Source organism: Muscardinus avellanarius, assembly GCF_963383645.1.
Source record: "Muscardinus avellanarius genome assembly, chromosome: 14".
Classification (NCBI taxonomy): domain Eukaryota; kingdom Metazoa; phylum Chordata; class Mammalia; order Rodentia; family Gliridae; genus Muscardinus; species Muscardinus avellanarius.
Genome location: NC_137800.1, coordinates 91619262 through 91635686, shown reverse-complemented (window position 1 = coordinate 91635686; position 16425 = coordinate 91619262). Strand labels below are relative to the sequence as shown.

Here is a 16425-nt window from a genome sequence, read left to right as displayed (position 1 = left end):
TCTCAGCCTCCCAAGGATAGGGATTACAAGCGTGCGCCACCATGCCTGGCTCTCAACGTGGGGTTCAATGATCCCTCTTCTCAGATCCTCAAGGGCAGAGGTCCATTCTTTTCAGGTACGCAGTGAATTCTTAATAAAACAGGGTAAGAATGTGCACATATAAAATCTAATTTAACAGTACCGGATTGTTTAGATAAAAATATACTCCAACCCAGTTTTTTCTTCAGTGACTTTAATTATAAAAATCTTTTATGTTCTCAAAAAATGGAAAACCAGAAGGCAACAGTCTGGTAGTACAAAAATATACAACTGGAAGAGGTTATGAACTAAGTCTGACACTAAAGCCCACTCAGGATCATGAAAACACGAGCACATTTAGACAAAGCAGTAACATCAGTGGTTCTCGTTTTACCAGGGGTCATCTCGAGCACTCTGGAAAGCTGAGCCAATAGGGCGGGCTCGGCTCCATTTTCAAAGATCTCTACAATTAGGACCAGTCCAGCCTAAGCAGCACTGTCCCACGCGAAAGCAGAGCGCCAACCTAACAGAACGCAGGGGCTCCTGCAGACGTGTGCTCGCACGGACGAGACTGGCCCAGGCCAGCAGGGCAGAGGCGCCGCTCACAACCGCCTGGCTTCAAGGCTGCTGCGGAAGATGTCAACATACAAATGACAGATCCCATGACACGTGTCTGCTAATCTGCAAATGGTGTTGGATTATCTGCTTAAGACATGGAGGTCAGAGGTAACCCACAACGGAGTGAGGACGTTTACTACTCTTAAAATGATCACCAGGTGCTGAGTGACTTCCTAGTGAGCACCTGCAATCTCCCAAGAGTTAAAGCGGCTCCTTCCATCACAACTCAGATGATGGGCAGGCCTGACCTATTTGAGAAACTACGGAGCTTTAATTTAGGACTTCCAAATTTCGACAACCTAAATGTCAGTTCAAAGTTGTAGCCACTTCACATTCTGTATTTCCCGCGAGCCATGAAGCAGTGCTAATCCTTCTGATTACAGATCTCGTGACCATGAGTCCATTAAGCAGCTACCCAGTGGAGGACTCCCCTCTCAAGGTCAACCTGAGGCTGTGTTAGCCCACCTCTTCCAACTGAAGACTGCAAGTTATGTACTCCTCCCATGTTCCCTACAACAGTGTAATTGATGTACAGTATTATTTCTCAGCTATCTATCTTGGCTTCTTACAGAAGGAACCTGGCTTTAGCATTTGGGAACACCAAAGGACAGAGATCCCAGCCCAAAGCTCCATCTTCTTTGAACATGTGCGGTTGTAAAGGGACACACTGAACACTCTAGAACTAATCCTGAGATTCGTGAGAGGCTAATGGGACCACTGGCGATAACCTGTCTTAGGAGCTGCATCCTGACATCCCCATGCAGATGGAACTCAATGCAAAGACCCGACCTTTCACTTCAAGACTAAGTCCACACAACATAATCCAAATCTTTTTTTTTTTTTTTTGTGGTACTGGGGTTCCTGGAAGCCCTTCTACCTCCGGGCTACACTCCCAGACCTATTTTATATTTTTATTTGTAAACAGGGTCTCCTAAGCCATTGTGCGTGGCTGGCTTTGAACCTGCGCGATCCTCCTGTCTCTGCCTCCAAGTGCGGGGATGACAGGCGTGCGCCACCACGCCCGGCCCAAAACTATCTTGAAAGAGCATATTTAAGGAAACTAAGCCACAAGACTGTTGCATTATGATTTAATCTAATTGCACAAAAACCGTGAAGTCACAACTCCTCAGAGGAAGGTTATGCATGCCTCGACGTTCAACTCCGCAGTTACATTCGAACCACAGTGTGACCGTTACATCGTGATGGGTCGGGGTCAGTTCAGAATTCCCATGCAACACCTCAGGAAGTATAAAATGGAAGCAATTTTTAAAACTTTGTGGAAGCTTTCATGCCTTTTTTTTTTTTTAATGGCCAACTTAACTTTGGATTACAATATACCAGGTTACTGTTTGCTTTAAAATGTTAGTCACTAAAGATCATAAACCCTGGACTGGCTTTGACTCCTTAAAAATGGCTAGCCACCTAAGATTCAGGTGATAGAATTGCCTTCACTTGGAAAGACTAATCCACAGTGACGCCTCCCGGCTGGGTTTCTATGTGTGACTGATTGCTTTCCATGGATGAGAACGATGGTCACAGTGGGTTCAACTGGCTATCACACAATTATGCTAATATTTTATTAATTCAAAAGCACTTTACAAGAAAATATAAGTATGGCTTCCGATAGGAATGTTACCTGGACTTGGTACCAAGCTCACAGGTTTTGAGTTTGCAAGGAAAAACAGGCTTTCAAGTTAAACAACAATTTGTAACCAAAACTTTAATCCCAAGGATTCTCACAAAACATAGTACAAAGGACAGCATGAAGAAAATCTTGCACAGTAACTCAGGTGGAGCTCTACAATGTACCCTTAAGCAGGCAGGATCTCAGTTTCCCAAATAAAAGATGTTACAATAGCTATGTATTCACTTACAGCAATCACATAAGGAACTTCTGACTTAAAGCAGAGGTAAACTTTCCTGAAACGTATCCGATTCTGTCCCAACCTAGCTGGATTTCCCACCACCTCTAATCTAGTGTACACTGGTGCAGCTTTCTTCTCTACCCATGGGCCTGTGTGCACACCTTTACAGGCTGCTTACTCATCTACGGCTGCATACTGTACCCAGCTACAAGGGAAAAAATCTTGGCTCAATTGATTTTTGCCAGTTCTGTTCCTTTAACATTAGAACATGACACCTGCTGGGCAGAATTTAGAGGTTTAGTCTACACAAGACTAAAATTTTAGGCAAATTCAATTTTGCTTAAGGGAACATTGTAAAGTAACAATTCTTGGTATTACAAGCCTCATATGATCCATTTCAAACCATAGAGAATTACATCGTTACATGTGTCACTGTTCCAAGAGACAAATAAATTTGAACAGCTAAAACATCTTAAAAATGCACCAAGCTTATGAAGTCTCAAACAAAACTTGAATTCTCTGTACATACTCCTGTCGAGCGCGGTCACTTCCTGTACACCGATGCTCTTGCCCGCCGCTCTTCTACTTCCTCTCATTCGACCTAGATCGGCTGAGAGAGAAAACAAAGCAGACTTTCACCTCTGTTACCTGGTGCCAGTGACGAACAGCGAGAACGACAGGGCCTAAAAGCAGCGGGAAGAGACGTAAGAGGCTCAGGCTACCGGAGCGCTTACCTACGAGACCTAGAGAAGGAGCGAGACGGCTTATGGTTTCTCTCCCGAGATAGGGATCTTTCTCTTCTCCTATCCCTAGAAAGGGACCTGCGCCAGAGAAAAAGAGCATTCCGTTAGCACGGTTCAGCTTTGACAGCCACACCTACACTTTCTGACCGTGGCCTCCAAACAGAACTACTTACCTGCTCCGGCTACGAGAGAAGCTTCTCCTTCTTGGAGATCTAAAAGCAGAAACAGGAAAATCAGGCTATTTGCCAGTTACCATGAATGGCGTGAGGCATTTCCCAACTTTTCAATCTCACCGTTGGGCCCAGTGAATGTGCCGAAGAACTGGCACCCATCGTCCAAAATAAAAAAAGAAAAGAAAAAAGGCACAGAAGGATTAAGGAACAAAAAGCTCAAGTGAAAAGCAGGTATTCCAACCATGGATTCATTTAACAAAGAATGCTTCACAGCAGATCTGTCCAATGCAAAACTTCATGTCAAACTAACTTCACTACCCAAACACCACACCAAAATGTAGTCCCACGAGTAGTTCCAAAAACAGTACCATAACCAGTATTTGGAACCCATGCAAACCTATGTCCTTAACAAGACTTAGGTACCAGGTGGATAGTGTCATTTTTGTGAAAACGCGTTGGTGTAAATACTGATGCCATTTAGTGCTACATTAGAACTGCATTTGTGATTGTCACATTTAAGAGTGTGTTTAGGCTCATCAAAATTACCTTAGAGCTTGGCCCACACTTCACCCCCAAAATTTAAAAATTTTGAAAACTGTTAGTAAAACCATTTAAAGGTGATAGGTTTCAACAATTTTTTTTGCTAGGAAGAAAAGCTAAACTGTTAGAGATATTAAAATTTTTAGTTTGGCATCTCACACATGCAAATAAGTTCCACTTGAAGGTCTAGTTACATTATGAGTTCCCTATCACCCTTAAAAGTTTTTTTCAAGCAATATATATGTACGTTACCATTCAATTATGCACAGCCAGCCTTTGATCCAGAAAAAAGAATTACTTTAAGCCGCTTACTCCTTATTTTAACCAGCAGTAAACTGTATAAGCAGGAAAAACTTACTAGTTTTGGGTTTCAACAAGCTAGAAATGGTGAGGTGAGGCTGCCGGACTGACGGCCAGGAAGAATTTGCTGAAAAGGTTTTGCCAGATGTTGCGTTGGATTTAGTTGGTTGGCGAGGGGGTGTTGTGGATTTTTCCTGCTTTTTTGTTAGCCGAAGGCTGCTGCTGTAGTTGTTGTGAAGACATTTGGTAAATAAACAGCTGAGCTGATTGGCCAGGAATGTGTGGGCGGTCGAGGTGGCTGCTGCCGATTTGGTTAAGGTTGGAGAGAAGGCTGAGAAAACAGCATGCTCGGGAACCAAAGGGCGGTGCAACCTGACGACTGGCCAGCCTGGGTCGTGTGAAACGACACCAGCCAAGCTGAATGGGGCGCGCTGGTCACATGACGCTGAAAGGGCTAGTTGACTGGCTAATGCAGATTCAGAGGGTGGTGAGAAGAGACATGATGGTGACTCTGTAACGGGGTTCATTTTTATTAATAGATGGACCAAAAAGCACAAAAAAATGAAAAACAAGCCATCAGTACAACCATCTATTAGCTAGCAATACTCTCTATTATGATGGGCAACTGTGTGTTGTCTTTCAAAACAGCCAAAGGGGCAAGAGTTTGAGCTCCTATCTCCTACGAGGACCGCACTCACCTGTAAGAGGTAAATCAGTGCTACAGAAACTATTGGAGGTTTGAGGAGATGTGGAGCTAGCACCAGACAGTACTGCCTGGTCCAAGAATGATGCCATTTCCAATTATAAAAAAACGGAATTCGCTCCTATTTAGGATTGAAGAACAGATGACTGGGATTACTTTTTTAGCCCCATTTATCGGTCAGTGACTTAAGTTAGTTTCAGAATGATTTCTACTTTACCAGTTGTAACATTTTGATAAACATTACAATTGTTCTAGTAGAAAACACACTCCTGTGGAGAGCTAGAGTTGAATGTCATGTTTGTCATTATGGAGTCAAGAAATGGAAAAGGCCTAAACTCAAGTATAAGGGAAGACTTGGGAAGATGCAACTAGAAGATGAACTAGAAGACAGATCCGAGACAGAAGTGACTGGCTACCGACATGAGCAGGGACCTACGAACAAACGCCGACACTCAGCACAGCTCACATACCCCAGACTACGCCCAGCCATGTTTCTTTCATAGAAACCTCCGAGTTTCGCAGTAACCTGAAACCCACCAACCAACTTTAGGAGAGGCACCTGCTCCTACCAGCTACGCCATCACACCAACACCTCGAAGGCGCGCTCGAGTACCTGCGGCGCGGCGGCGGGCTCCTCCTGCGGTAGTCATCCCGAGGGCGCCGGCCCCAGGAGGGTGGCGGGCCGCGGTTCCGGCTCCGCTTCTCGCCGTTGGACAGCTCCACTCTTACTCGGCAGCCGCAAAGCGTTCTGAGGGAGAGCAGTAGGTTAAAACCGCCCGCCTTTCTGAAGAGTCTGGCTACCCCCTAGCTCCTTTGCAAACACACCTACACGGCAACAGACCTTGCTTTTTTTGGGGGAGGGGCAGGTCTACTAATATCCCCTGCTCTATTTTTTTGGGGGGCGGGTCTAACCCAGGGGCATTTGACCTCCAAGCTACATTCCCCTGCCTTACTTTTTTATTTTGAAACAGGGTTTCACTAAGTCGCGGAGGGCCTCACTAAGTAGCTGAGGCTGCCAGCGAACCACCATCTTCGGTCTCAGCCTCCCCAATGCTGGGGTTACAAGTGTGTACTACCATGGCCCGGGTCTAATTTCTATTTCGTAACAGGGTCTCCCTGTCTCAGCCTCCCATGTACTGGGATTCCAGGCATGTTATCAGGCCCAGCTTAAACTATTACCTTCACCCCCCAATCCATCAAAGTAGTTGGCACATAAGAAATCACAGCCAAGAACAGTAGGAAAGGGCATTCACCTTCCCTTTGTTTCTCCACAGCAATAAAATTTTGATACGCCACCACATCTGGACAGCAACTGAGAAGTGGATCTTGCAAAACTTTTCACTACAACTTATCCCCCTTTCTATTAAGCTCAATGATTTTCAAATACCATTAGGACACTAGAGACACTCCTAGATTAAACACACACACGTAAATAGTAATAGAAAAAGCAGCCCCTACTTGTAATTTTTTTCCTGTGTGGTTCTGGGGAATGAGCCCCAAAGGCAGGGACATTCTACCCCCAAGCTACACTCAACAACCTTTTCATGGCTTTTTTTTTTGGAGCAAGTTCTCCCTAGGTTGCCGAGAGTCTTGCTAAGTTTCTAAGACTGGCTTCAAACCTGCATTCCTCCTGCACAGCCTCCCCACGTACGGGGATTACAGGCCTGGACCATCATGCACAGCCGCCAACAACTTCTGAACCATTATCAGGAGTCAGGTGTGATGGCATACACCTGTAACCACAGTACTTGGGAGGCTGAGAGGGGCAGACAGCAGGTTTGAGGGCAACCTTGGCAACCCTGTTTCAAGACATACTTATGCATGCATGTGTAGGATGGGTATAGCTCCAGGCAGAATGCTCATGGGTTCAATTCCCCCACTCCACACACACAAGTCTATGGTTATCGAATTACTTCTAATCTCTCCAAAAGCCAACTAAAAGCCACATATCCTAGAATTTTAGGTTGAAAAAGCAGGCAACACATCTGCCATTAGTGTACATCATCAAATTACCTTCCATCTAGCTCTCGGACAGCATCAGCTGCATCTCGGGGATCTTCAAACTCAACGAAAGCAAAGCCGGGAGGGTTTCTGGCAACCCACACACTGCGCAGTGGCCCATAGTAGCCAAAAGCACGTTCCAATTCAGTCTTGTTGCCATTGTTTCCAAGATTGCCTACATACACCTTGCAGTCCAGGGGACAAGAGTCACGATGCATTTCTGTAACAAAAAGACACGAAAATATTAGATTACCCAAATGGTCTGCAGTTGAGAGAGATTCTACGCCAGGCACGGCTACACACACTTGTAATCCCAGTACTTGGGAGGCTGAGACAAGAGGATCACAGGTTTGTGGCCACCCTCAGCTACTTGGTAAGGGCCTGTTTCAAGAGAGAAAAAATAGGGCTCAAGGGCGTAGTTCAAAAGTACAATGTCCCTGGGTTCCGCTCCCAGTACCAAAGGGAGGGATATGAAACCAGTACGTACCCCCGGAGCATTCTACCTGAGCTACACTCCCCAGCCCTGGAAACATGGTATAAGCTGCTGAGGCTGGCTTCAAACCTGTGATCCTCCTGTCTCAGCTCCCAAGTACTAGAATTCCAGGCATATGCCACTGTGCCCAGCAACAATAGTTGGTTCTTAAGTTTTTTTTTTTTTTTTTTGGTGTCTGTGTGGTACTGGGGATGGGACCCAGGGGCATTCTACTTCTGAGCTACACCCCTAGCCTTATTTTTTATTCTTTATTTTGAAACAGGGTCTCACTAAGTAGTAGCTGAGGCTGTCCTGGAACCATGATCCTCCTGTCTCAGTCTCCCAAAAGCTGAGATTACAAGCGTGCACCACCACATCCGGCTGGTTCTTAAGTTTTGATTACCCACATTTGGACCATACCAATAATACAAAGTGCTTTCATAAGCAAAAACATAACTGGTTTTAATAAGGCCAAAATCTTTCACTTAAAAAAAAAAAAAAGGTCAGGTATGGTGGTACATGCCTATAATCCCAGGTCTTGGGAGGGTAAGACAGGAGCGCAGGCTCCAGGACACCCACAGCAAATAATGAGACTCAAGCAAATAAACCTGTTTTCAAATAAAATCAGGCTGGGGGTGCAGCTGGAAAGTAGAAAGCCTAAGAGTTCAATCCCCAATACTACAGGGGAAAAGAAATTCATCTGATGCCGCAGAAAAATAAAGTCTCTTGGCAGCCAACAAGTGTACCCCAAGCATAGAGGAGTAAAACGTGATGTAGCTATAGGATGGAATACTTATTCATTAGTAAGAGGGAAGGCACAGCGGAGGACAGTTTAAGTTATAGAAAAGGCTATTATACAAAGTATTAATTGCCCTTTGGGGTCTTTCTTTTGGGGGGCACTGGGGAATGAGCGCTCCAGCGCTCTACCTGTGAGTTTTATCTCCAGCCCTTTTTATTTGAAAAAGGGTCTCTCTCCAAGTTGGAGCGGACCGGAGCCTGCCGCTCCTCTTCAGCCTCCCGAGTAATGGGATTACAGGCATGCGCCACCACGCCCGGCCGCGGGCCTTATTTTCATAAATTCAGTTCTGACAGCCCGACCGGCGATGCATCCAGTTAAAGCCAACTCGCAGCTCGCAGGCTTCTCGTTTACACCACGTTCTTCTCCATTCTAGGCTTAACTAAAAAATCCAGTCCAGACACATCCCGTTTGCCGTGACCCCACCCTGTGCCCGGAGTTATGCGGGGCCCGACCACGAGAGAAGTTCTTTCTTTAGAAAGGAAAACGTCTTTTCCCGTGACCAGACTCAGGCCTGGTCCCGGGGAGCGGCTGCCCAAACACTCCTGCTCAACTTCGAGGGCTACGACCGGGCTGACGTGAAACAACACCGACTCCGCGCAGAATGGAGTTAGAAACCAACGCCGCCACACAGGCGGAGGTCGGGGGCATCAAGGGCGGACTCCGGCCCAACCAGTACTTATGAGCAGTCCCAAGAGGCCGTCCCCCCAAAAGACACGAGAAAGGGAAAAAGGCGCCGTAAGTCCAAAGGCCGCGCGAGCGAGCGGGGGCGCGACGACGGCCGGCCCCGGCCCGGGCGCCCGCGAAGGGACGCCAGCACCCGGCCCCAGGCCGCGGACGCACGCCCCGAGGCCCCGAGCCCCGCCGCCGCCCGCGCCCAACGTCACAAAATGGCGGCGGCGCCTTTGTCTCAGCCTGGCGCCGCCGCGGAGCCCGGCCGCCCGGCTCGCTCCCGCCCCGCCGGCCGCGCCCGCCGCTCACCGAGACCGGGGGCGTGAGGCGCCGAGGCTCAAGTCCGCACGCTCGGCCGCGTCTTCCCGCTCCCGCTCCGGCCCAGGCCCACACACACGCTCCTCAACCCGGCGTCCACGAAATGGCGGACCGCCGCCTTCTCCCCGCCCGTATTTATAGGCTGCGCTCACGTCACGCGTTCGGCCGGGCTCGCCCAATCAGAGGCGACGGCGCCGTGACGCGCCGCTGGCCGGGAGCGCGCCCCGGCCGTTCCGGCAGGTGGGCGGGGCCGTGCGGGTGCGCGCTCCCTCGGGCCGTTCCCGCGCTGCAGCCACTTCCGGCGAGACCCCCGAGCGCGCGCCGCGTCGCTTGGGTGCGGTTTAACAATCGCGCCGCGCAGGCCGAGGACCGCGGTTCGCGGACGGCCTCCGCTGCTTAGTGAGCCCTCTGCCACTCAGTGAGGCCCCGCCTCAAAATAAAGAATAAATCCCGCGCTTGGGAGGCCTGGGAGGCAGAGACGCGAGGATAGAGGATCGCACAGGTTCGAAGCCAGCCTCAGCTACTGAGTGAGGCTCTCAACAACTCAGTGAGACCCTGTTTCCAAATAAAATATGAAATAGTTTTGGGAGTGTAGCCCGGAGGTAGAAAGCCCTACCCCCAGTAAAATAAATAAATTAAAGAATAAAAACTAGGCCAGGGGGATGTAGCTTGGAGGTAGAATGTCCCTGGGTTTCACCCCCAATACTGCAAAATAAATAATTAATTAATTAGTGCAAGCCAGGCACAGTAGTATATTCCTGTAATCTCAGTACTTGGGAGGCTGAAACAGGAGGATCACAGGTTTGAGAACAGCTTCAGCAAATAGTGAGACTCACCAACCTAGACAGGCCCTGTTTCAAAATAAAAATAAAATTGGACTGGGAGTGTAGCTCAGAAGTAGACTGCTCCCTGGATTCCATCTGCAAAAAAAAAAAAAAAAAAAAGAAAAAGAAAAAGAAAAAAAAGAAATAGATAAGGGTGAGAAATACTGTGTGTTAGAAAAATCACCAAGACCTCCCACCCTCTCCAGAGAGTTCAGCTAAATTGTCTCCTGTCCCACCTCCTGTCCCACCTGTCTCGGTCTACCTTGATTATCCCAAAGTTAGTTTTATCTGGTCTGAAGAAAAATAGCCTGTTTTTTCAGTCAGTCACTATATTTCCAGTCCCTTTGCAGAAAAATATGCCAATTGTTTACTTTTGCTTTTTTCTCTCCTGGTTTTTTTTTGTTTTTTTTTTTTTTTGGTGCTGGTGATTGAACCCAGGAACATTCTACTTCCAAGCTCTGCCCTTTTTTTTTGTTTTGTTTTTGGTTTTTTTGTTTTGTTTTGTTTGTTTGTTTTGCAGTACTGGGGATGGAACCCAGGGGCATCTACCTCGGAGCTGCACCCCCAGTCCTATTTTTTTTCTTCATTTTGAAACAGGGTCTCACATTCAGTAGCTGAGGCTGTCCTCCTGTCTCAGCCTCCCGAATGCTGGGATTACAAGCGTGCGCCTAGATTTAACAGCGCGGAGCCCGTTCCTACGGAACCCCCTGGGAAGTCGGGTTGTGGAGCTGGGCCCAGAGCCTGCTGATCTGGGGCGGCGTCCCAGGTGGGAAGGAATGGCAGGAATCCCCTCCTCCTCTTCTTTCCGTTTTAGTTGTTGCAGCACTTGGTGCAGAGAATAACAATCCACCGCGGTCCTTCTCTGGGTCGTTTAGAACTTAGCCTCGCTTTAATCAGAACAAAGACCGCAGAGCCCGTTTTGGCTCGAGCTGGGGGTGCTGCTGAGGTGCCGGAGCTCTTGAGCTCTGGGGACAGTGTCCTCTCAACGACGGCATAACACCTGTGGCTCAGGGCCGCTCTGGGCTGCCACGTTCCCACAGAACATCAGCTGTGCAGTGTGTGTGTGTGTGTGTGTGTGTGTGTGTGTTACTGAGGATTGGACCCAGCCGGGCGTCGTGGCACACGCTTGTCATCCCAGCATTCGGGAGGCTGAGACAGGAGGATCGTGGTTCTTGGACAGCCTCAGCTACTTAGTGAGGCCCTCCGCAACTCAGTGAGACCCTGTTCCAAAATAAAGGATAAAATATACAGCAGGGGTGTAGCTCGGAGGTCGAATGTCCCTGGGTTCCATCCCCAGACCCGAAAAAAGAAAACAAAAACAAAACTACACCCCTGGCCCATTCTAGTTTTATCTCAAAACAGGGTCTCTCTGGGTGGATGAAAGTTTCACTACTTTCTGAGCCTGGCCTTGAACCTGTGATCCAGCCTGTTTCAGCCTCCCAAGTGTGGGGCCTCTGGCGACTCTAGTGTTTCCTGTCTCTGCGAGTTGTTCTGGTGAGTTATTAAGCAGGAGAGGTTGGGAAGCTCCCTGGATCTGTACCCGCTGTCCAGAGGCGTGGTGACCCGGGTGGAGGTCGCCGCGGAGGCCGCTGGTTAGATGCTGCGCCTGGCACTCGCCGGCCACTGCGTCAGGTAGGGCTGCAGTGATGGGTGCAGAGAACTGCAGTCGCCAAGAAGCTGTCCTGGAACCTGAGATCTCCGTGCCTGCCTAGGATATACAACTTTCATATTTTTATTTATTTGTGGGAATAAAGACTGAACCCAGGGGCATTTCATCTCAGAGCTAAACCCCCAGAGCTAAACCCCCAGCCCTATTTTCCTATCTTTTCTTTTCTTTCTTTCTTTCTTTCTTTCTTTCTTTCTTTCTTTCTTTTTTTTTTTTTTTTTTTTTTTTTTTGCAGGTCTGGGAATGGAACCCACAGGCATTCAACCTCCGAGCTACACCCCTGCCCTATTTTTTATTTTTAATTTTGAAACAGGGTCTCACTGAATTGCAAAGGGCCTCACGCAAACACGATCCTCCTGTCTCAGCCTCCCGAATGCTGGGATTACAAGCGTGCGCCACCATCCCCAGCTGCTCCTTTTTTTTTTTTTTTTTGATAGGGTCTAACTTGCTGAGAACCACTGTAAATTGCTAGGATTGGCCTCAAATCTGCAATCCTTCTGGCTCAACCTGTCTAGATTCAGACGTGTGCCTCTTTGTCTGGCTCACTCCCAGGTCATTTACTTATTTATTTAGTCCTGGGGATTGACCCAAAAGCCTTCTGCCTCCAAGGTACACCCTCAGCCCAGTTTATTTCTTTTATGGAAACAGGGTCTCACTAGGTTGCTGAGAGCCTCGCAGAATTGCTGGAGCTGGCTTTGAATCTGTGATAGTCCTGTCTCAGTCTTCCAGGTGTTGGGATTATAGGTGTCCCCACCATGCCCAGCTATGGCAGTGTCTTAAAAACCTTCACTGGGTGTGGTGGCACACACTTATAATCCTAGTACTTGGGAGGCTGAAACAGGAGGATCACAGGTTTGAGGTTAGCCTCAGAAATTAGTGAGGCCCTCCCCAACTCAGTGAGACCCTGTTTCAAAATGAAGAACAACAAATAGGGCTGGGGGTGTAGCTCAGAGGTAGAATGCCCCTGGACTCCATCCCTAGTACCACACACACACAAAATTGTGGATTCTGAATCAGATGCGGGATCTAGGTAGAGGCCCGTGCGAGGGACGAAGCCTGGGGACCAGAGGCTGCCCTTGGGGCTCCCTGTCTCCTCTGCCTGTCTGTCCTTCACGAACCCTGTCTTTCTGGCAGTTTTCCCTGGCTGACTTTGCGTCCCCTGGCGTGGGTCGTTGAACCCGACTCCGTGGCGCATGCTAGGCTAGCTCTCCATCGCTGAGCCATCCCCAGGTCTTGACACCCAATCTCTGAAAATAGGGGTGACAATTTCTGCTTTCGTTTTGATTTGTTTGATTTGAGCATAAGGGATTGAACTCACGGGCATTCTAACTCGGAGCTACACGTCCAGCCCTATGTTTTCTTTTTTTATTTTGAAGTAGGGTCTTGCTGAAATGCCGAGGCTGGCCTCGAACCTGGGGTCCTCCTGTTTCAGCAGCCCAAGTATCAGGATGACAGGCCTGGGCCACTGAGCTCGGCTCCGATCCCTGTTTTTTACGGTGGTCAGAAGGTCAGTGAAAGAGCCTGTCCATCTAGTAGTCACTCAATACACGGTGCTTATTGTTAATGACCTTAATGATAAGAAACGAAGCCCTCCCATGACAAGCCTGTGTCTCAGTGTGGGTTTGGAATAAGACATGAGCTGGAGAAAAGAGTTTTGTCAGCTCGCTCCGGCCGCCCACAGCGCGGCTCTCCCTGGAGTCCAATTATTTTGGTTTCTCCGAAGCCATCTCTCCAGAGAGAAATCTGAGGGAACAATAATAGAGCCAGGCTTCCCAAACCAAAGGCCACAGCGTCCTGGGAGAGTCCTCAGGGCCCGGCACCAGCACTCCACTCACAGCGTCCACGGGAGGAGAAGCTTTGAGCCATCGAAAATCTACCACCGAAAGAAAGCAGATTCCATTTCCTTCCTCCCTCCTCCCTCCCTCCCTCCCTCCCTCCCTCCTCCCTCCCTCCCTCCCTCCTCCCTCCCTCCCTCCTCCCTCCCTCCCTCCCTCCTCCCTCCCTCCCTCCCTCCTCCCTCCCTCCCTCCCTCCCTCCCTCCTCCCTCCCTCCCTCCCTCCTCCCTCCTCCCTCCCTCCCTCCTTCCTCCCTCCTCCCTCCCTCCCTCCCTCCCCCCTCCCTCCCTCCTTCCAGCTCCAATCTCCCAAACTTATTGGTTTATGGCCACCTACTCAGAAAAAAAATTACCCAGCACCCCTGGGTGCTTCCACTGCCCCCCCCCCTTTTATTTCTTTGGCGGTACTGGGGATGTAACGCAGGGGCCTTCTACCTCCAGGCTACACTCCCAGACCTATTTTATATTTTATTTGGAAAAGGGTCTCTTAAGCCAGCGAGGCTGGCTTCGAACCTGCACGATCCTCCTGTCTCAGCCTCCCAAGCGTGGGGATGACAAGCGTGCGCCACCACGCCCGGCTCCACTGCCCCCTTATTTTTATTCAGTGTACCCCAAAATGCATTCAAAACAACCATTGCCTCCCCGATGCTTCCAGTATGCCCAGCCCAGAGGTGCCTTCACCCAACTTGGGAATTTATTTATTGATTTATGCAGTACTGGGGATTGAACTCAGGGACATTCTACCTCCAAGCTACACCCCTAGCCCTACTTTTTATTTTTTAATTTCTTTTTTGTTTGTTTTTTGTTTTTGTTTTGTTTTGTTTGCAGTACTGGAGACTGGACCCAGGAACATTCTACCTCTGAGCTACACCCCCAGTTGTATTTTTTTTTGGGGGGGGGGTCTGAGGATGGAACCCAGGGGCATTTGACCTCCGAGCTACAGCCCCTGCCCTATTTTTTATTGTTTGTCTTGAAACAGGTCTCACTGAGTTGCAGAGGGCCTCACTAAGTAGCTGAGGCTGTCCGCGAACTGCGATCCTTAGGTCTCAGCCTCCTGAATGCTGGGATGACAAGAGTGCCCACTATGCCCGGCTCCCAGCATATTTTTTATTCTTTATTTTGAAACAGGGTCTCACTAAGTTGCAGAGGGCCTCACAAAGGAGCTGAGGCTGGCCGTGAACTGTGGTCCTCCTGTCGCAGCCCCCCGAGTGTTGGGATTACAAGTGTGCACAACCACACTTGGCTTTTTCCTTTTTTTTTGTACTGGGGATGGAACCCAGGGACACTTTACCTCTGAGCTACACCCCAGCCCTATTTTTTTTTTTTAATTTATCTCTTTCATGGTACTGGGAATGGAACTCAGAGGCATTCTACCTCCAAGCTACACTGCCAGCCCTATTTTTTATTCTTTTTTTTTTTTTTTTTTTGCAGTACTGGGGATGGAACCCAGGGACATTTTACCTCTGAGCTACACCCCAGCCATATTTTTTATTCTTTTTATTTTTGAAGTAGAGTGTCACTGATTTGCAAAGGGCCTCACTAAGTAGCTGGGACTGCCCACAAACTGTGACCCTGTCTCAGCCTCACAAATGCTGGGATTAAAGGTGTGCGCCACCACGCACTGCTCTATTCTGTTTTTTTAATTTTTAATTTTTAATTTTTGCGGGTATGGGGGTGGAACCCAGGGGCATTCGACCTCCAAGCTACACCCCCTGCCCTATTTTTTATTCTTTATTTTGAAACCGGCTCTCACTGAGTTGCAGAGGGCCTCACTAGGTAGCTGAGGCTGTCCGCGAACCGCGATCCTCCAGGTCTCAGCCTCCAGAATGCTGGGATGACAAGCGTGCGCCATCACGCCTGGTGTTCTATTCTTTATTTTGAAACAGGGTCTCACTAACATTGTGAAGGGCCTAACACGTTGAGGCTGGCTGTGTGTGAACCTGTGATCCTCACATGAAATATAAAACAAGTCTGGTTGGAAGTGTAGTCTGGAGGTAGAGAACCCCTGGGTTCCATCCCCAGTACCACACACACACAATAATAATTATATATAGTGACAAGAAAACAGTAGACTCTCTCCCAAATGTGGGTCCTCCCTGGTTGTCCGTGGGCTTTTGTTGGTGGTGGCCTGCTGTTTCATTTAGAAAATAAACAATAAACAAGGCCATGTGGGTGGAGATAGGTCATATCATGGTAGGAGGTAATTAGATTAATTGGATAGTTAAGGAGCCTTTCGTGGGTGCTGATTAACCTTGTTGCTAGGACACGCAGACAAGCAGAGGCCTTATTTTTATTAATATTTACAAGTGACTCATAGCCTTTGCCTTATCAGCAAACCCAGCGTCTTCCCGCTTCCCCAGACATCCCTTCTTGTGACGCTGAGGACGATACAGCCCTGCTTTTTCTGTTCCCTGGCAAAATGGGCCTCCTCCCGTTACGCCTACTTGTCTTCCTAGCACGGCCCTCAGGCAGGGGGCGTTTTGCCTCTGACCTACCCTGCCAGCTCTGTGTTATTTATTTTTTTATTCTGAAGCAGGGTCTTACTAAGGGCATCCCTAAGTGGCTGAGGCTGGCCTTGAGCCTGCCATCTCCTGGCTCGGCCGTCTAAGCACTGGGATGACAGGCGTGTGTCACTGGTCCTGAAGATTTTGGTTTCTGAGCAGGAAACATAGACAGCACCCGGGCTCTGCAGATGAGACCAGGGTCCCCGATTCAGAAGGAAGCGGGCAGAGAATCAGAAGCTTGTGTTTGCACAGCCCTGTAATGGATTCCAAACTGGACCAGGCCTTCTCCTTCTTTCTTCTCCTTCCTCTCGTCCTTCTCATTTTACCTCCGAGCCACCCTCCCAGCCCTATTTTATTTTCACTTATTTTGAAACAGGG

At 48.7% G+C, this 16425-nt stretch overlaps 1 protein-coding gene across 1 annotated transcript; it reads right to left on the bottom strand.

The window, feature by feature from the left end:
- Positions 1–2980: 2980 nt before the first annotated feature.
- Positions 2981–7179, bottom strand: SRSF3 (serine and arginine rich splicing factor 3; the record flags this gene model as incomplete). The annotated part of the gene is made up of 5 exons (XM_080710664.1): positions 2981–3111; positions 3236–3322; positions 3418–3456; positions 5574–5708; positions 6974–7179. The coding sequence occupies 5 exons, from the start codon at positions 7177–7179 to the stop codon at positions 3084–3086; spliced, it is 495 nt and encodes a 164-aa protein (XP_080566790.1). The 3' UTR covers positions 2981–3083.
- Between the last annotated feature and the right edge of the window lie 9246 nt (positions 7180–16425).